A 19,588-nucleotide genomic window follows, 5' to 3' on the forward strand; every position below is an offset into this window, starting at 1 on the left:
AGACCACTCCATAACCTGGGTCTGACTTCCTTCAGGTGGGACAGCATGTTTATGATAGGTGGGGGATGCTTGCTTGCTCAAAGTCCTTTGCCTTTGCTTGCTTTGACTCCTCCCCCTGCTGCCTGAGTTAACCAAGCCCTTCATGCCTGGGTGAGTGAACACGCCCCACGTCACTCTTAACACTCTTAACACACCACAGCGTGAGTTGTTGCCTGAAGGTGGGGAGAAGAAACAGCCCTGGGGGAGATCAGTGTCAGGATGAAAGATTCACTTTTGATGCATGTTCTGTTAATGTAATGAACCATACAGACTAGTTTCATCCAGTCTGTTATAGCCATTACGACATTAAGCGAGCATACATGTTTTAAGCTTTATAATATGATTCCTATTTAAAAATAATTGCACAAATTTAGCCTCAATCTAAGCAATCTGAGGTTCACTTCAAGGTTCCCATTTTGTGATGAAACACTTGGAACGGTTTAGATTACTGACAGAGCTAGTGATGCATTGTATTAAAATATTTTACAAAACATTTTATAAATACACTTGCATAAGCAATGTTATCTTTGATAGTAGGCGACATTTTGTCATCCTCATAATGTGGGTAAAAAAACGAGGTCCGTTTAAGGGGTCTGAGGACATGCGCAGTAGGCGTGTTTGCATTCGCTCAGTCACCTCCCACCTCAGTGACAGCGCGAGGCAGCTGGGCTACACCGCCGCTGTTACCGGGAGCGGTAAAGAAGCTAGGGGATGAGACAGCAATCGTAGAAAGAGATAAGGTGAATAACTCCACGCATTTAGATCTGACAAAAGAGGAATATCGTCAACCAACATCACGTTTTCTTCCTGGGAATGTGTCATTAAGTTTATCTTTTCGTCGTAAAAACACGTTTGACCAATGAGATTTGTGGAAGATGAGACTCAACGCCTCGCAGCGATGGGGTTGATGAGGTCTTGCGGCAGGAGCTGAACTTGAAGCTCCATTATCAACGTCACGTTATCTTTGCATGACATATGTTTGTTACCATTTAAAAATTGTATTAGTTATAAATTACACGACTGATAGTCATTGAAGTGTACAGAAAAGGCGTCTGTATCCGCATTTACCCAGCTAGCTAGCAGCGTCAGCTGGCTAGCCAGTAGTGGGACAGCTAACCTTGGTTAGCAAGTGGGCTAGCTAACGTAGTCTGCTATCACAACAGTCCCGTACTTTTAGTACTGAACTGTTGGCCCTTCTACTGCCCTGGTCGGACCAAATGCAACACCAGGACTATTCAGGAGATCCGTCCGGAGGTAGGAAAATGTCGCACCCTACAGCTTTCCACCACAGACGGGGCAGCGGCAGTACATCTGCGTCATCTGTTGCGGCGAGCGGCAGTCACGTTAACCCCACAGAAGACCATCAAACTCCGCCGCAGCCTCTAAACCAGCCCGGCTCCTCTTCCCCCGGGCCCCACCAACACCCCCACAGCGCGAGCACTGCCCCTCAGTCTCAGTCCGTCGTGAAGAAGAAGAGCGGCTTCCAGATCACAAGCGTCACCCCGGCCCAGATCTCCGTGAGCACCAACAACAGCATAGCGGACGACACGGAAAGCTATGACGACATGGACGAGTCGCACACGGAGGATCTCTCCTCCTCGGACATGCTTGACGTGTCCGTGTCCCGGGCCACAGACACTGGCCTCCCCGAGAGAAGCTCTTCAGACGAGACTCTAAACAGCCTCCAAGGGGTGGAAACCCCTGGACTGGTGTCCCCCAATGAGCCCCTGCACCCCCACTCCCTCCCCACTGTGTCTCAGCAGCAGCAGTTGGTGAACGGGGCTGCCCACTCGCTCCAGCTCCCCCCCTGCTTGCAGAGTGTGGAGGCTGCAGCTCCTCTGCCCCCTGCCGCCCTGGCAGAGACACAGCCACCCCGCAGCACGAGCCTGGCACAGGCTAACGCTACTGCTGTCAGCAACACTCTTCTCTCTTTAGGCCCCATGGCCCTGGGCAGCGCTGTGCAGGGAGGAGGAGCTGGGGGCCCAGCTGGGGGCCTGGCTGGAGCTGGGGGCCTGGCTGGAGTGGGAGGCCCAGCTGGGGTCACAACCACCACTCAGACACAGTCTACCCCTGGCTCTCGTTTCCGTGTGGTGAAGCTGGACTCCAACTCTGAGCCCTACCGGAAGGGGAGGTGGATGTGTACGGAGTACTATGAGAAGGAGGTTCCCCCTGCAGCTGCCGATGCCAGCCCCAGGCCTGGGGAGGCCCCGCCCCCTGAGGGAGAGGCAGGAGGAGCAGCAGGAGGAGCAGCCCCTGCACCCCAAACCCTGCAGCCTTATCAGCAGCACACGCAAGACTTCACCAGCCCACAAGCCATCCAGAACCTCCCTGCTCTGGTCCAGAGCCCCCCCCTGACTCATACAGGCCCTCACGATCCTGGCACTAACCTGGTCCAGCCAGGACTGTCCAGCCTGGCCTCCTCTCTTCCCTCAACCCCCCAGGTCATGACCCTGGCTCCTTCTGGCATGGTCCAGCACCTGTCCTATGCTGTGGACGCGCAGCCAGCCCGTGGGTGCTATCCTGCCCAGCTCTCCACAGGGCTGCTGGCCATGGCTGGGGGCAGGCAGCCGGACTTCATCCAGCCCACCGCCCCCTTCCAGGCCCAGGCCCAGGCCCCTCTGGCCCCCGCCCCCACAGGATCTTCCCTGGTGGGGCTCGGTGGTGCCAGTCAGCCCCTTCAGGGTCAGGCCCCTTCCTCCCAGCCTGTCTTTGCTCCAGCCCAGCCCTCCTCCAGCCCCCGGGCTCCTACTCACAGCACCACCTACCTTCCTCTGACCACCCTACAGGCCGACCTCCAGCCTCTCCTGACACACGGCATGGCCCTCAGCCAGGCCCACGGCGGGGCTGCTCACCTGGGCAGCATGCCCTCCCTGACGGCCTCTCAGCTCCAGGACGCCCAGAGGCTGCTGTTCCAGCACCAGGGCCTTGCAGGGCTACCCAGGCTGGGGGCCACGGGCGGTGGGGAGCCGGGCGCAGAGGCCAGGGCTGCTGGGGGCGCAGAGGCCAGGGCTGCTGGGGGCGCAGAGGCCAGGGCTGCTGGGGGCGCAGGCAGGGGGGAGGCGGGCGCAGAGGCCAGGGCTGCTGGGGGCCTGGGCCACTTTGGAGACACTGACGCAGCGCTGAGGAGCCAGCCTGCAGACGAGGAGGACAGGTGAGGATGAACTGGGGATGAGAGTGTGCGGGAGGGATGAGTGCGTGTTTACATGCGAGAGTGTGCGGGAGGGATGAGTGCATGTTTACATGCGAGAGTGTGAGGGAGGGGTGAGTGCATGTTTACATGCGAGAGTGTGAGGGAGGGGTGAGTGCATGTTTACATGCGAGAGTGTGAGGGAGGGGTGAGTGCATGTTTACATGCGAGAGTGTGAGGGAGGGGTGAGTGCATGTTTACATGCGAGAGTGTGAGGGAGGGGTGAGTGCATGTTTACATGCGAGAGTGTGCGGGAGGGATGAGTGCATGTTTACATGCGAGAGTGTGCGGGAGGGATGAGTGCATGTTTACATGCGAGAGTGTGAGGGAGGGGTGAGTGCATGTTTACATGCGAGAGTGTGAGGGAGGGGTGAGTGCATGTTTACATGCGAGAGTGTGAGGGAGGGGTGAGTGCATGTTTACATGCGAGAGTGTGAGGGAGGGGTGAGTGCATGTTTACATGCGAGAGTGTGAGGGAGGGGTGAGTGCATGTTTACATGCGAGAGTGTGAGGGAGGGGTGAGTGCATGTTTACATGCGAGAGTGTGAGGGAGGGGTGAGTGCATGTTTACATGCGAGAGTGTGAGGGAGGGGTGAGTGCATGTTTACATGCGAGAGTGTGAGGGAGGGGGGCTTGTCTATACTTTGTGAGACGAGCCCCCCACACACACACACACACACACACGATAAGAGGAACAGCTGATTTCCCCCAGTTAGATGTGTGTATCATGTCTCCTTCTGTGGACTGTGGTCCTGTGTTCAGGTACAATGCATGCATGTTAGTGTGTGGCACGCTTCTCTCCCCCAGAGCCAGTAGCAGGTTCAGGTTGCAGCTGTCTCTGTGAGTGAGTGAGTGTGTGTGAGAGTGTTAGTGTGTGTTTCTCCCAGTGTGCTCTGTTGATGTGACAGTGCTCAGTCCCGGTCAGGCTGAGACAGAGCAGGCATGTAGAGCAGCTGTCAGCCAAGTACATGGACATAGTTTCAAACAAACTAGTTTCAAGGGTATGGTTTAGTGTGGACTCCCCTGGTGCAGCCGAGTTGCAGTTTGTCCTTCCAGCAGCCAGGTGTCAGTGTTGTCACACAAACTAACCTCGACCCTAACCCACTAACCTCTGTCTGGGCTGTCTAGGCTGCTCACCAGGGAGGCCCTATCTCTCACTCTCTCCCTTTCCCTCCCTCTCCCTCCCTCACCCTCACAGAACCCTTAGTTGCACACCCTAACCCTCTCATCTCTCTAACCCTAAACCAATACCAAAAGCATTCAGTACAGGTCAGTCTACTTCAAGGTTGTCTGCCCTAGCCCTAACCCTTAAGCCATGAGAGGCTGGTGAGTTGAAGAGTTAGAAAGGTGCTTTGTTGTTCGTTGGATGTTTTGAAACTGGACTCTTCTCCTCATTGTTGGATGCCACCTGCTGGCTCTCTCACTGTGATTGGCTGGGAGCAGGAGTGTGTATCCTGGCTCCCACTGACAGTAACACACACACACACTCACACACACACAGAAGTATGGGACATTGACAGATCGATAGCAGGCGGGTGAGTTTCTGAAAGGGTTGTTGATTTTAGGCTCATACTGTCATGTGATCTGCTGATCTGTTTTTGATCTTGTCATTCAAAACCTTGCTGTACTGGTCCACCAACTGTGTGTGTGTGTGTGTGTGTGTGTGTGTGTGTGTGTGTGTGTGTGTGTGTGTGTGTGTGTGTGTGTGTGTGTGTGTGTGTGTGTGTGTGTGTGTGTGTGTGTGTGTGTGTGTGTGTGTGTGTGTGTGAGAGTCAGCAGTGTTGTATCTCAGAAGGTCTTCATGCTGTATTCTCCTGTATGTGGAGGTTACATAAGGCTTTGCGTGCAGCGAGAACGAAGAACTGCCTCCCCTCCGGCCCCACTAGGGTGTGTTAGTGTGTGTGTGGGTGGGTGTGTCTGTGTGTGTAAGTAAGTGTAGGTGTGTGTGTAAGTAAGTGTGGGTGTGTGTGTCTGTGTGTGTAAGTAAGTGTAGATGTGTGTGTGTAAGTGTGGGTGGGTGTGTCTGTGTGTGTAAGTAAGTGTAGGTGTGTGTGTGAGACAGAGATGTTAACAAGTCATGTTTTGGAAGTCTTTGAGCTCGAGTTCAAGTCAAGTCTCTGGCCATCTGATCTGTCCCTAACACTGTTAAATCTTATCAAATCAAATTTATTTGTATAGCCCTTTTTACACGCAAGCATGTCACAGAGGGCTTCACATATGCCCATAGAACTGCCCCTCAACCAACCTAAACCCTCAAGGAAGACAAGGAAAAACTCCCAGAAAAACTCCCAACAGGAGAAAAAATGGAAGAAACCTTGGGAGGAGCAATTCAGAGAGGGATCCCCTCCTCCAGAGACGGTTGGTGAGGGAGAGGAGCAGAACACAGGCTAAACATAGTCATACAGTGTCAATGGGTTTTGAAACACCAAAATCCATTGTTCAACTTTATAGATGTAGGACAGGACCGGGAGACTCGCGACCAGGTCCAGTGTTGGCTGACCGACGACCAGGCAGGTGCTGACAACTCAAATCCCCCACACCACAAGGGATGTGTGTGGGGGGGGACAGAGAGAGGAGAGCAGGGATTAGAGAATGCCAGGAGCAGATAACAGTTACAGTCATAATAGAATGAGATCCCCACCGGTCAAGTGTGGACTGGTGCAGCAATTTAACAGAGCAAAAAAGGGGTATTTGATGCAGCCCCACACACCAAGACAGCGACAGCCCCCCTCGGTTGGAACATGAAATCTGCTCCAGGGGAAAGAACTCTAAAATAAGTTATACTTATAGAATAATGATGAAAACAACCCGCCCCGTCCCCCGTTGCCTCCAACTAGTAACAGAAACAATAACAGTAACAATATACAGCAACGGAAACTATAACAGTAACAATATACAGTAACAGATTTACTTTATTTGTAACATCTAGATGTAACATCCAGATGGGGCAATGTGAACATATAAGCTATAATTACAATTTAAAAGTTACATGTGATACACACATAGGCAAACACGCACCCCAGATTTACATAGAAGTAAATACACACATACTTACCTTTAACAATCGTAGAATTGACTAAACAATAACGTTTTTTAACCTAATTTTGAATGTCGAAACAGTATCAGCCTCCTTAATTGAGACAGGTAATTTGTTCCAGAGAAGAGGTGCTCTATATGAGAACGCCCTACCTCCAGCTGTTTTTTTATTAATTTTGGGAACCACCAGATAGCCGGCATCTTGAGATCTAAGTGTCCTTGCGGGGCAATAGGGTGCAAGGAGACCGGAGAGGTACAGTGGTGCCAATCCATGCAGAGATTTGTAGGTTAGTAGTAGAACTTTGAAGTCAGCTCTGGCTTGGATAGGGAGCCAGTGTAAAGAGACAAGAGTAGATGTTATGTGATCAAACTTTCTTGTTCTAGTCAATAGTCTAGCAGCAGCATTTTGCACCCGCTGTAAATGTTTTAGGTAGGTAATTGGGAGGCCAGAGAACAACACATTGCAATAGTCCAATCGGGACGTAACAAATGCATGTATTAGTTTTTCCGCATCATCCTTTGAGAGGAATTTTCGTATTTTGGCAATATTACGAATTATGAATTCAAAGCATGTCCTGTCAGTTGTAGGATAACTTTATGGGGTCTACTGTAATGCAACTGAAGAAACACAAATTAAGAACTCTGTTTCAATTTCATAACTGTATTTTTCAACATTTTGGTATCTGCACCAAAGAATACATGTTTGTCTGTGTTACTAACACAGCCCAACCTCATCATGCACATTTTTCAGTGTTCAGAGTTTGAGGGAAACATCTGTATTGAAAGTTAATACACCAACCATTTCTGAAATAAAATGTGGGCACTGCAGCTAAGATACAACTATAAAGATCCAATTTGCCTGTTCCCAGCATTAGCACAACACTTTGCGATGGTTAGCTTGTTACCTGTGACGATATATGCTAAATTTAAAGTCTCTTTCACATTAGCAAGTGACTGACCCTAACCCTATCTGGGTGCGTTTTGAGATGCCTGATGAAGTTCTACGTTGTTGATCCGGCATCATTTATCTTGGTGCCACACACCTTGCATGTAGCTGTAAGCTTCCTGCCACTGTTTACGAAGTTATTGAAAGCAAAACTAATGACAAAAGGCAAAACTCCGGGAGGACTTGGTGTCGACATCTTCAAAGCATTTTTTGAGATGTGAGTGCGCGCACATATAGGCATAGCGCATGCATTACGTTGCACATTATGGCAAAGGACATGGAACATGCAGCTCGTCATACGTTTCCCCAACGTATATGCGCCAATAAAAAATACATGAATACATTTAGATTTAAATGCATTTTGATGTTGCATGAAAACTTTGTTTGTTGTTGTTCGTTGTTGACGAGTCTCGGAGCTCGAGTCCAAGTCTGAAGTCTTTTGGGTCAAGTCTGAAGTCACTATTGGTGCGACTTAAGTGCGACCCGAGTCCGAGTCTCAGACTTGAGTCTGAGACTCGCATGGCACCCATGGCAGTGTTTGGCACCCCCCCACACACACACACCCATGGCAGTGTTTGGCACCCCCCCACACACACACACCCATGGCAGTGTTTGGCACCCCCCCACACACACACACATGCATTTCAAGGATCAGTTTGATGTTTGAATATGTAATTTAAACATCCATACTGAAATTAAAATGCCTTCTTTAAAAAGTCTCTCTCCCTCTTTTCTCTCCCCCCTCTCTCTTTCTTTCTCTCTGCCTCTCGCTCAGTTTTTCTTTCTCTGTGTGTTTCTGTCTCCCTCCTTCTCTCTCCCTCTCTCTGTTTCTCTCTCTGTTTCTCTCCCTCTCTCTGTCTCCCTCCTTCTCTCTCTCTCTCTGTTTCTCTCTCTTTATTTCTCTCCCTCTCTGTCTCCCTCCTCTCTCTCTCTCTGTTTCTCTCTCCGTTTCTCTCTCTGTTTCTCTCCCTCTCTGTTTCACTCTCTGTTTCTCTCTCTGTTTCTCTCTCTGTTTTCTCTGTTTCTCTCCCTCTCTGTTTCTCTCTGTTTTCTCTGTTTCTCTCCCTCTCTGTTTCTCTCTCTCTGTTTTTCTCTGTCCATCGAGGAGGCATCCTTTCCTCCTCCATGTGCCCCGCTGCTTGCTTGTGCAGCACACCTATACAGACTGTATCTGTATCGATGTTTCCTACGCTGGCGTAGTTCCGGTCAGAGCTTCATGTAGTTCTCCCCTGAGCGACGTCATGCCTGTTATCTAACCTGACTGGGGAGGGGCCACGGGGGGCGGAGCTAGAGGGTGAGGCGGCCATCTTGTGTCCGTGTGTGTGTCTACCAGGACGGTTCAGCCCAGCTCCTCCCTGGAGACATAGCTGAGCTACATCTTTGGATAAAAGCATCTGCTAAAATGCATAAATGTACATCAGACACACATCTCATGTCTCAACAAACTATTTAATCATTTTTACCTTACTTTATTGAGGAATCTTTAAAACATGACATTGTTAAACTTGTTTATTGGGTGTGCTCAAGCCTTCGGCGAGAGCACAACCTTTGTTCTCTCACATATATATTATTATTATTATTATTTTTATTTCTTTTTGCCCCCCTAAAACTCAGTCAATATTTGGCCTACATAGACAACGTAGGTGTCAAAAGTTTCGTCTTGGTAGCGATTGAGTTGCTTCTATTGGAATTTACGTTCCGTTGCATGGTTTAGGCTGAAGTTAAGTTTTTGTGGCGAAAAGTGAAGCTAACGGTGGCTAATTTGCTAGCCACAGTCACTGACGTTACTAACGTCACTACGTCACTAACGTCACGAAAACACGCGTGACTACCTTTGGCAGAACATTCGTTTCGCATCTGTTAACTTGGGGGATAGCTAGGCTAACTATAGCTTTACTGCAAGGCAGCTGCAGAAACGCCACAAGCAAAGAGGCCAGGGTGATAACTATTTACTCATTTTACTTTGTGATATGACACACAATTGTGATGTGTAATGTACAGTATAAGCTGATATTATTAAGGAAGTACATCTACTTTCGGAAACAGTAGTCTACTATTTCACTGAAGTATTAGCATCATGACATTAGCCTGTGTTGCCCGGGCAACACATACTACAGTGGTCTATGATGTAGCGTTATCTGTTTTCAATCGTTAAAATAAACATTCCTCACATATACATTTTCGTTGTAGGATTTATTCTGACATTAGTAAACGATTTGTTGGTGAAATTACCATTACCTGTGGTTTCAAACCAGTGTAGCTCACTGCAACGCTGTAGCTTACGCGAGACACACGACAAAAACATCTAACTTACACAGCTGTTTAGGAAGTCAAACGGCGACAGAACATGTTCGGCACTCCCCTTACTTAAATCAAAAGTCTATCTAACTACTAACCTGAACTTCATTGCCACAGCCTAAACGTTGTCAATCTGTTCATGAAAAGAATTAATTTCAGCTTAAACCGTACAACGGAACGTTAAATCCAATTCAACCAACGCAATCGCTACCAAGACGAACACAGCAGTAGTCTAGTACTGTACCGTAGTAGTACAATTTAACGGGGCAGCTTCTCCACACAGGGCTATATCGCATTTTGCGTTGTTACTGACAATGATCGCTACCAGTGAGCTTTTTATGAATGAGCGATTTTCCACTAAATGAATGTCAAGCTTATTTACGTTTTGGGGGGCATATTTTCAGTTAGAAGATGGTACTGTTTGAATCGCGATTCCATCTTCTACTGCCGGGTAACGCCGTAGAATAATCTTCAAAGGGGGTTCTTTATTAATGAATGAATGCAATGAGTAGGCTAAATGCCTGAAAATATCATGAGGAGGGAAAAACTTAAAATGACGTTTAAGTCATAGAGATTAGGTCAATTTTTACACCGGTCTGCCAAATGTATTCGTTTTGATTCAACGTTGAGGCTGCCTCTTGCAGGGGAAATGAGAAGACATCTATTTCATTCTACACTTCACTCGTATTTTCAGTTGTAAATGAGCAGCAAAAAAAAATGCTTTTAAATCTATGTAATCTTTATAAATAATAAGTATGCATTTTTATATAAAATATACAGAAATATCAGTTGTAAAAATGTCATTCAAAAACGGACCCCTGTGCAACCGACGCAAGCAAGCACACCCTACAATTTCCCCAGAAATTGTACCCTCTCTAGTTCCTTCTGACGCTCCTCATCATACACATTGTCCTCGTTTGGTCTCTAGGATTATCTCAGTGTCCATACAGTCTGGTTAGATAATATCTGGGTCACAATGTACAGGCCATGTAGAACACATGCGTGCACACACAGCAAAGCTCAACCAAGGATGCAGTAAGGCATCGAATCATGCCATCCCCTCTCAACGGCTTCTTCCCATTGGCTAAGAAGGAATGGCGTCAGTTGGCTGAGAGAAGTCACGTAGACGCCCTGCTGGGGTGTTTGCCTCCTGAGGGTGGCAGCGAGGACCAGCGGAGGGGAAACTGATCGGAGGTCACATGCACAACTCTCCCAGCTTGTGATTGGTGGAGGTGGAAAGGGCGAGCGACCAGTAATCTGCTCAGGACATCTCGTTCCTTTGTCTCGTCAGTTGGACATTATGTTCCCTAACATGCCGCCCCCCATGACCAACCCCCCCTCCCATGACATTGTTGTGATTATGTTTGTACGATGGTGAAAGTGTTGTGATTATGTTTGTACGATGGTGAAAGTGTTGTGATTATGTTTGTACGATGGTGACACGTGAGCTAACATGCTCTCTGAGTGTGCGTGTGTGTGCTGATACAAAGTGACAGGATATTCACGGTCTACGGGCTGGTCCAGCACGCCTCCATGCTGGGTCGCCACAAAGGGGTTAACGAACCTTCACCCCAAACTGAGGGCTGAAAACAAGTGAACTCTAGATAACCATACCTCTCGTACATCCCATAATGCCAAAGCAACTGTGATAACCAGGAATCTGGGAGGGGCGGAGCCAGGGCTGGTGGGCGCACGCTGGGTGTGTGGTCGGAAGCGGCTTATCCTATTGGACGAAACCCTTAATCTCCCCTGACGGTTTACATAATGATTGAGAGTCACGTGGCCCTTGGAAGCAGTGACATCATCGACTCGGGCCATGACTACAGCATGAGAACATCATGTACCCTCCTGCTCTCCTGGAGGCTAAACGAGTGTTCGCCAGCCTGCGTTAGCGTGACACGCTAGCGTAACTAGCAGCTAGCTACACGCTAGCGTAACTAGCAGCTAGCTACACGCTAGCGTAACTAGCAGCTAGCTACACGCTAGCGTAACTAGCAGCTAGCTGCTGCCTGGGCAGCATCATGCTAGTGACAGACAACATAACATGCTAGTGAAAGAAAACACTGCCTCCCTAAGGAGGTCCAGGTGATGATGAAGATTAAGGTGTCCAGGTGATGATGATGGTGTCCTTTGGGCAGCAGGCCATGTGTGACAAATTAGAGCTTTTGTACAAAAGAAAAAGTCTTCAAAACAATTGCGTTTAAAAAATATATATTATTAGGCTTTTATTTAACATTCCTTTGCTTTGACAGTTGGCCTTTTTTATAGAAAATGTGTTTAGTCCAATTAGCAGCATGGTGATATCCTGTTGGTTCTAAGAACACAATGTTTCATATAGCTTGAGCCTCAATAGAGCAGAGGCTCAAACTGGCTAACCCTAACCACACTGGCTAACCCTAACCACACTGGGATGCTCACGAGACAAAGAAGGCTGTCCAGCACTTGAACCTGGAAATAACTGTGGTATCAGCTCATTCATTTTATTTATACTGGTTAGACTATTCCTATATATGTGTCATTAAAATATTTGGATTTAGTACATGTATTGAAATATTGTTTTTTTACTTCAGTAAAGTCACATAAGTTTTAGAGGGTTTCATCATCATAAACTTTATTTCGGACACTTACTAGGTCCATAGATTACAAAACAACATACAGACAAACATATAATAAAAATCACGATGTACATCATTTTCTGAGGAGGCTCAGACGCCAGTGAGTCCACATATTAGGAAAGTATCGTACTGAACTTAGTGCCGGATTGGTAAGTACCAGGATGATACTGTTCATAGAGGTTGTAAGTCTGCAAATGCAGCTGCAAATGCAGCTGTACATGAGTCTGCGCAGCACTGCAGGGCAGGTGGGCACATCCACATTAACAAACATTTGGCTTGCACTGCTCCATCGCGGTACCCTTAGCAGCATCCGCAAGCCATCATTATAGGCAACATTCAGTCTGTGCATACTACACTTTTTGTAGTTCCTCCACAAATGAGCAGTATACATGGGGGTACAGTATGCGTTGAAAAGTTTATGCAGTCTGTGTTGGTTTAGACGTTTGTGTGTGTTATGTTATCGGCATGTGTCAAAATGTCCGGGTTTTTCAGTAGCCAACACATCCTTTGTGTCGATTACAACTTACACATATCTTTGTAGACGACAGGTGGAAGCCAAGTCAGGTGGAAGCCAAGTCAGGTGGAAGCCAAGTCAGGTGGAAGCCAAGTCAGGTGGAAGCCAAGTCAGGTGGAAGCCAAGTCAGGTGGAAGCCAAGTCAGGTGGAAGCCAAGTCACACCCAAGAGACCAACAACCCGCCCCCCCACCCGTACACTCCCATCATACAATAAAAGTTCGTCAAGAAGCCATAATAATAATTTCAGCTGCATACTTTTAGCTTCTCGTGTCCTAAAACAATAGAGTATTCCATGTATTTACATTATTGTTAAACAAACTAACTTTGCTTTCGTTAAATATCTGACGTGTTTTGTGGCGTTTGAAAGCTTTATTCCATAATTGGTTTGCCGCTCGTGCTGGCTGCTGATTGAGTTGACAGAAAACAACACTACCGCTGCTGGCAGTGGGGGCGTGTCTGCATAGATTATTAAAATTGAACAGTTCTCCGCCAATCCCGTGTCGAGCTGCGTTGTGTTCATGCATGAATTATGCCACTCGGGACGTCAGCTGCAGCCTCGAGACAGAAGCTGTCTCGCTCGGTTTGCCATTGTGCTGCACGTGAAGCAGACTGACCCGGCAGCGAGCCAGCTTCGCCCGGAGATCAGATCTTCTGCCTACTTAGAATTTGATATTTTTATATTTTTATATCGTTGGATTTTTGTACGTTCTTATTTTGGTGTTCATGGGTGGAGTAGCATGAATTCCCAGTGTTACACAGTGGCGATGGACCTTGGCGTTTGTCAACTGAGGAATTTTTCTATATCGTTTCTGTCTTCTGTGCTTGGAAAAGAGAATACTCCTGTGAAAGTTGACAATAGGTACATTATTCCCTTAGTAATGTTATTGTAAAGTCATGCATGGCGAATTCATGGATTCATATAAGGGAGAAACGGCAAGATGATGGATGTGTAGCGAATGAATGGGGAATGATTGTGGATTGGGTTGCCTTACATTGCAGTGCAATGATTAGATGTTCTATTAAATGGCCTAAATGGCTCTAATCAATGCACTGCAATTGATTGGATTTGTAATTATATTTGTAATTTGGGATTTGTAATTATATTATCTGTGTCGTGCATATGTGCACCTAAGTTTCGTTTAGGTGCTATCCTGGGGCTGTGGCTCGGGGCGGTTATGTGCACCTTATATAATCTGTACAAGACGATGTTATAAAAGACGTGTTGTTTATCTTTAGGGTTCTGTGTCAAACACATACATCCAGAAAATGCAAGATTTGTCACTGAACTCTTTATTGTATTTATGACCGTGTGGCTTTGAGAAAATGCTGAAAATTAAACATGACAGGAATGTGTTTATGATGCTCCTTTTCTGTTCTACCGTTCCCCAAATCTGTCAAAAAATCACGAGATACAGTTTAAAATAGGCTACAGTTTGTGGGCATCGAGAGATGTTTGAATATTATTTATGCAGCTCTGTAAAACATTGAGAAACCACTGCACCTTTTTCTTTCATAAAAAAAAAAGTTGAGAAGGACCATTTTGAGTGAGGAACAGAATGGTAAATTTTTCAGTGGCCTCTTAAAATGTACCGTTCTGTTCCTCACTCAAAATTGTCCTTCTCAACTTTTTTTTAAATGAAAGAAAAAGGTGCAGTGGTTTCTCAATGTTTTCCAGAGCTGTAGCGTAGTCTACATGTCGGTGAATCCTACATTTTTCTGTCTTTCAGCTCATCGGGCGCGAGTGTGGTGGCCATAGACAACAAAATTGAACAAGCAATGGTAAGTTGATATCGTTCTGGTTATTATAAGTTATTATATAAGATCAATAACGCATTCATTAAGTGGTACTTGATTGTAAATGAATGCGCTGTTTTGAGCTTCCCTTTTGGCCTGAGCAGTAAGGTTAATCTAGCCTAACTGCAGTCAAGTGGGATACCAGCCTGTAACAAAGGATACATTAGATACGTATCTGGACACTAAAAGGAATGTATTTATTTTCAACAATTTAGTTAGTATTTGCGTGTTAGATCGTTAAACTTCTTTGAACAAATACAGTACAGGTGACATTTGATTGAATTGAGATCGAAGAGTCTGCAGACTCTCACATGTATGATTATTGAGCCGCAGACTGAATGAATGGAGAAGTTATAATCCGTGTTAAACGGGATTTGTGTAGATGTAACCTACACACGAGTTTGTCATTGCTGCTGTTAATGTTATTGCTCAGGGGTTATAAATGGCAGTATTCTGTTGTGCTGCAGACACGTGCAACTCGGATCAAAACGAGATGCGAGCTGCGCAGCAGGTCTAATTAAAGACGCAGTCGATAGTCTACTTGGCACTTTTATGTCACTGATGACTTTGTCCGGCTCTAACGGCCTGTTTGCATCAAGCGCGGGCCAACGATGCTTAACACGCAATGGTGTCTCCCGCGTGTTGCTAGGCAAACAGCTCCGTTATATATAACCTGCCTGTTGGTTGGCTCCGCCCTCGCGATGCAGAACATTTTGTTCCTGTGCTTTTCGCACTCGCGGAGTGGTTCTCAGGCCACGGAGGATGCACAGATTACACACAAATTGCATTAGCAGACTGGCAGTGCCTTCACCACGGGGATGACGACACTAAAGAGCTTTTGATATCCACATATGATTATTTAAAAGATAATGGAAATTATAATCAGTCTGGTTTCCATGTTTAGGTCAGAATTCAGTCTGGTTATTTACCAAGTGTGTTGAGCTTGTTTTAGTCTGTTCTCCGACATGATTAATCATGCTCTGCTGTGTCATGTGTCTTTGTTGCACTGTCTGTAGAGGGGATGTGTCCTGGTCTGTAGTGTCCTGGTGTCCTGGTCTGTAGAGGGGTAGTGTCCTGGTCTGTAGTGTCCTGGTGTCCTGGTCTGTAGAGGGGCAGTGTCCTGGTCTGTAGTGTCCTGGTCTGTAGAGGGGCGGTGTCCTGGTCTGTAGTGTCCTGGTGTCCTGGTCTGTAGTGTCCTGGTGTCCTGGTCTGTAGAGGGGCAGTGTCCTGGTCTGTAGTGTCCTGGTGTCCTGGTCTGTAGAGGGGTAGTGTCCTGGTCTGTAGTGTCCTGGTGTCCTGGTCTGTAGAGGGGCAGTGTCCTGGTCTGTAGTGTCCTGGTCTGTAGAGGGGAAGTGTCCTGGTCTGTAGTGTCCTGGTGTCCTGGTCTGTAGTGTCCTGGTCTGTAGAGGGGCAGTGTCCTGGTCTGTAGTGTCCTGGTCTGTAGAGGGAAGTGTCCTGGTCTGTAGTGTCCTGGTGTCCTGGTCTGTAGTGTCCTGGTGTCCTGATCTCTAGTGTCCTGGTCTGTAGAGGGGTAGTGTCCTGGTGTCCTGGTCTGTAGTGTCCTGGTCTGTAGAGGGGTAGTGTCCTGGTGTCCTGATCTCTAGTGTCCTGGTCTGTAGAGGGGTAGTGTCCTGGTGTCCTGGTCTGTAGTGTCCTGGTCTGTGGAGGGGTAGTGTCCTGGGGCCTCATGTATAAAGGATTGCGCAGCTTTCATACCAGAAGATGGCGTACGGCCAAAACTCAAAGTACCTACGCACAGAAATATTCACATGTATAAAACCGGTCGTACGCCAGGTCCTGCGCACCTTTACTTTATAAATCACAATCAACGTGAGATTGACCGCACGTGAACGAGCCACTGACCCCGCCTTGCCTCCTCCCATAAATGAATATGCAGATGGACTATAAATGCGCTCCTGAGGTCATTTCTTTGTCTGAATTACCGTATTTCTTCGAATAAACGCCACCCTCAAATAAACGCCGCACCAAAAATGAACGTTATTTAATAAATGCCGCAGCGTTTTTTTGAAGAAATACGGTGACTGTGAGATCGAGGTTCTGACAACAGAGGTGGAGGCGAGAAAATGTGTCCTGTTTGTCGGCCTGTCAGGTATTAGCGACAAAAGAAAGTCGGCGGAGTGGAAAACTGTCACTATTTGCGCCCTTTCTTGTTTTTAACCTGTAGCACTTTGAGATTTAGCTAAATGTAAAGTGCATTACAAATAAAATCATTATTATTATTATAGGGCCATAAATGATGTGGGTTCAGAGAACCGGACCATGGCAGAAATTAAGAAGAAATGGTCCGATGTAAAACTTTAAATGAAGTAACGAGTGGTGGCGCATCGTAACAGCATGGCAGCTAGGGTTAGCGTGACATGCATTTCCTGAGTGATTTTGTCATTTTGTCTTCGTTTGACACCCTCAAGTTTAACATGTTATTAAGCGGTGGCGGATTAAACAGAAGGCTATATAGCATTTCCCGTTTTGGCATTTTGATGTGATCATCCACATTAATGATCAAACTTTTATTTTTATGTTTTTTGAATAGTCAACGTCATAAACGTAGTATTGGAAACTTTATTTTGTAATGTTTGGTGAGTTTCGGCACTTTTCAGTTAGAATTTGCCACGTTACAGAGCCAGACAAGACTTTGCGGACGGTCCGCACATTCTCACGTCTGCTCAAAAGTTTCCGTGACGGCCCGCACATTCTCACGTCAAGTAAATCTTTATACATCACAAAGTGTGCATGAAAACCAGCGTACGCAAGCTTTTTTTTGCCCTGGAGCTGCTCTGGGGAGCTGATGTTGTGTTGTCTGTCCCTCCTCCTCCGTCCACAGGACTTGGTGAAGAGCCACCTGATGTATGCGGTGCGTGAGGAGGTGGAGGTGCTGAAGGAGCAGATCAAGGATCTGGTGGAGAGGAACACCCAGCTGGAGCAGGAGAACAGCCTGCTGAAGACGCTGGCCAGTCCTGAGCAGATGGCCCAGTTCCAGGCCCAGGTGGACCCCGACTCCCCCACAGACAGCACACAGGCCCTCGCTCCCTCCCAGACCTCCAGCACCTCTGCATAGCACCCTGCCTCCGCTGCCCCCCTCCCTGGAGGGGCAGGGTTCACCTGGCTGGGGGGGACAGGTGGAAGAGGGAAGAGGAGATATACTGTGAACTGACCCACGCCGAGCATCATGATCTGAATAAACCACAGTTGGGGAAGGACAAATGAAAAACAATACTTTATTTTCTTTTGCACTTGTGTTTAACTGTGGTGCTCTGAGGGTTAGCCTTCTTCAGAAAATCGTTGTCTCAGTGAAGAGGGTTTGGTGCAGGTGAATGGAAATGTCCCGGACAGCCGAAGGGCTCGCTGCAACAGCCGGGACACACCGTGCCTCTGCATTCCCCCTGACAGACTACCCCCCCCAGTGACTGTGCCGTCTCCCCCCCCTCCTCATAGACACTTTTACTTTCTACTTTTTAATGTTGATTATTTGTTTCCTTTTTTAGCTGTGAGAAAATCAAGAACAAGCACTTTTGTCAGATGAGAGAAATACCTGTAACTCTAGGGACCATTTGAGGTAATAAGTACACAGGAGTGGCCCATCTGGGATGGGGGGCAGATCCCTAGCCTGTGACTAGGAGCCCCTCCTGCTGCTCATCTGCTGGTTAGGGTTAGGCTCTAACCCTCCTGCTGCTCATCTCAGAGACGTTGAGCAGGCAGAGCGCCTGAACCTTACTGTCCTGTGTGTGTGCCAGGTCACACCACAGCAGACTAGCTAACAAGCTAGCTAGCGGTGTGTGTGCCAGGTCACACCACAGCAGACTAGTTAACGAGCTAGCTAGCGGTGTGTGTGCTAGGTCACACCACAGCAGACTAAGCTAGCTAGCAGTGTGTGTGCCAGGTCACACCACAGCAGACTAGCTAACGAGCTAGCTAGCGGTGTGTGTGCCAGGTCACACCACAGCAGACTAGCTAACGAGCTAGCTAGCAGTGTGTGTGCCAGGTCACACCACAGCAGACTAGCTAACAAGCTAGCAAGCTAGCTAGCTAGCGGAGAGACGGGAACAAGCATTAGGAGCTCTAGCATGCTAGGAACTCTGTGTTCTCTTTGCTCCCTCTCTCCACCCTCACTACTAAGTATTGATGCAAGGGAATCTTTTTTGAGGGGGAACAAGGAGGTTGGGGTTTTGTTGTTGGTGTAATTCATGTAAGTGGTTGTGTATACCAATGATTATAAATGGCGATGTAGGACATATACTTTTGCTAGGTTTGTACAGATTCAATTTCAACTAAATCCACTCAGCCAAGTGCCTGGTCTCAACCATAGATATACCAATGTATAAATGTATTAACTTTGGTTTTCCTATTTTATTTATATATATATATATATATATATATATATATATATATATATATATATATATATATATATATATATATATATATATATATATATATAGATCTATATATATATAGTGTGGTATATTTCTATATCTATGGTTTCTCCAGGTTTAAACTACCTGATGCCATGACTCAGGGCAGGAGCAGGGCGAGAGCTGAAGCCTGCTTCTGTCCTGGTCATGACTCCACCCCAACAGGGACGCTTTTACTGTTTGGGAATAAAGAGTGTTATTGTCGTTGCTGTTGTTTTTACAAGTGAATTCTCGGGATTCTTGTTTCGAGTTGATCATAAAACTATGTTGATCAATGAAAATGCCTTGAATTGTGTCAAGACTCAAGTGCATGTTCCTCAACCCACCACAAATGTGACGTTATTGCACTAAACAGTTGCACCTCAATTTGAATAAAATGGGATTCAAAATAAACACCTGTCTGGTCATCCTTATTAAATGAAACCTGTAAATAGACCTGTCACCACGTAACAAACCAAATCTGTGCTGCTAGTTTAACCTAAAATGCTTTAATTGTTTTCGCATCATTAGAACTTGTTTGTTTATGTAAATTCGACATTGTCGACCGCAGCGTGTATTATAGAGGATGTGCGTGTGTGTCCATGTATTGAGCCCCTTGACATGACCTGTAACGTTTCTTGTGTGTTTGGTACATATAGTCCAAGTGTATCAGAGTGTGTCTGGTCCATCTAGTCCAAGTGTATCAGAGTGTGTCTGGTCCATCTAGTCCAAGTGTATCAGAGTGTGT

The 19,588-nt window shown here is 47.0% G+C and overlaps 2 protein-coding genes across 3 annotated transcripts; both read left to right on the plus strand.

The window, feature by feature from the left end:
* Nucleotides 1-605: 605 nt before the first annotated feature.
* LOC134007264 (TSC22 domain family protein 1-like) lies at nucleotides 606-4,040 on the plus strand. The gene is made up of 2 exons (XM_062446556.1): nucleotides 606-3,252; nucleotides 3,844-4,040. Exon 1 carries the CDS (start codon nucleotides 1,257-1,259, stop codon nucleotides 3,192-3,194), a length of 1,938 nt encoding a protein of 645 aa, XP_062302540.1. The 5' UTR covers nucleotides 606-1,256; the 3' UTR covers nucleotides 3,195-3,252; nucleotides 3,844-4,040.
* An 896-nt stretch (nucleotides 4,041-4,936) lies between these two features.
* Nucleotides 4,937-19,254, plus strand: LOC134007265 (TSC22 domain family protein 1-like). 2 transcript variants are annotated; one of them, XM_062446558.1, is made up of 3 exons: nucleotides 4,937-5,113; nucleotides 14,365-14,416; nucleotides 17,274-19,254. In XM_062446558.1, the coding sequence occupies exons 1-3, from the start codon at nucleotides 5,028-5,030 to the stop codon at nucleotides 17,505-17,507; spliced, it is 372 nt and encodes a 123-aa protein (XP_062302542.1). In that variant the 5' UTR covers nucleotides 4,937-5,027; the 3' UTR covers nucleotides 17,508-19,254. The 2 variants fall into 2 exon arrangements, with proteins under 2 accessions (XP_062302542.1, XP_062302541.1); XM_062446557.1 differs by lacking the exon at nucleotides 4,937-5,113 and adding an exon at nucleotides 13,199-13,496.
* Nucleotides 19,255-19,588: the final 334 nt, after the last annotated feature.

The sequence above is a fragment of the Osmerus eperlanus genome, chromosome 21, assembly GCF_963692335.1.
Source record: "Osmerus eperlanus chromosome 21, fOsmEpe2.1, whole genome shotgun sequence".
In the NCBI taxonomy this organism is placed as follows: domain Eukaryota; kingdom Metazoa; phylum Chordata; class Actinopteri; order Osmeriformes; family Osmeridae; genus Osmerus; species Osmerus eperlanus.

Coding starts and splice junctions, on each gene's coding strand:
- LOC134007264 (XM_062446556.1), top strand. CDS start 1,257: ATGCAACACCAGGACTATTCAGGAGATCCGTCCGGAGGTAGGAAAATG.
- LOC134007265 (XM_062446557.1), top strand. CDS start 13,375: ATGAATTCCCAGTGTTACACAGTGGCGATGGACCTTGGCGTTTGTCAA. Junction 13,497..14,364: donor CCTGTGAAAGTTGACAATAG/GTACATTATTCC, acceptor TCTGTCTTTCAG/CTCATCGGGCGCGAGTGTGG. Junction 14,417..17,273: donor ACAAAATTGAACAAGCAATG/GTAAGTTGATAT, acceptor CTCCGTCCACAG/GACTTGGTGAAGAGCCACCT.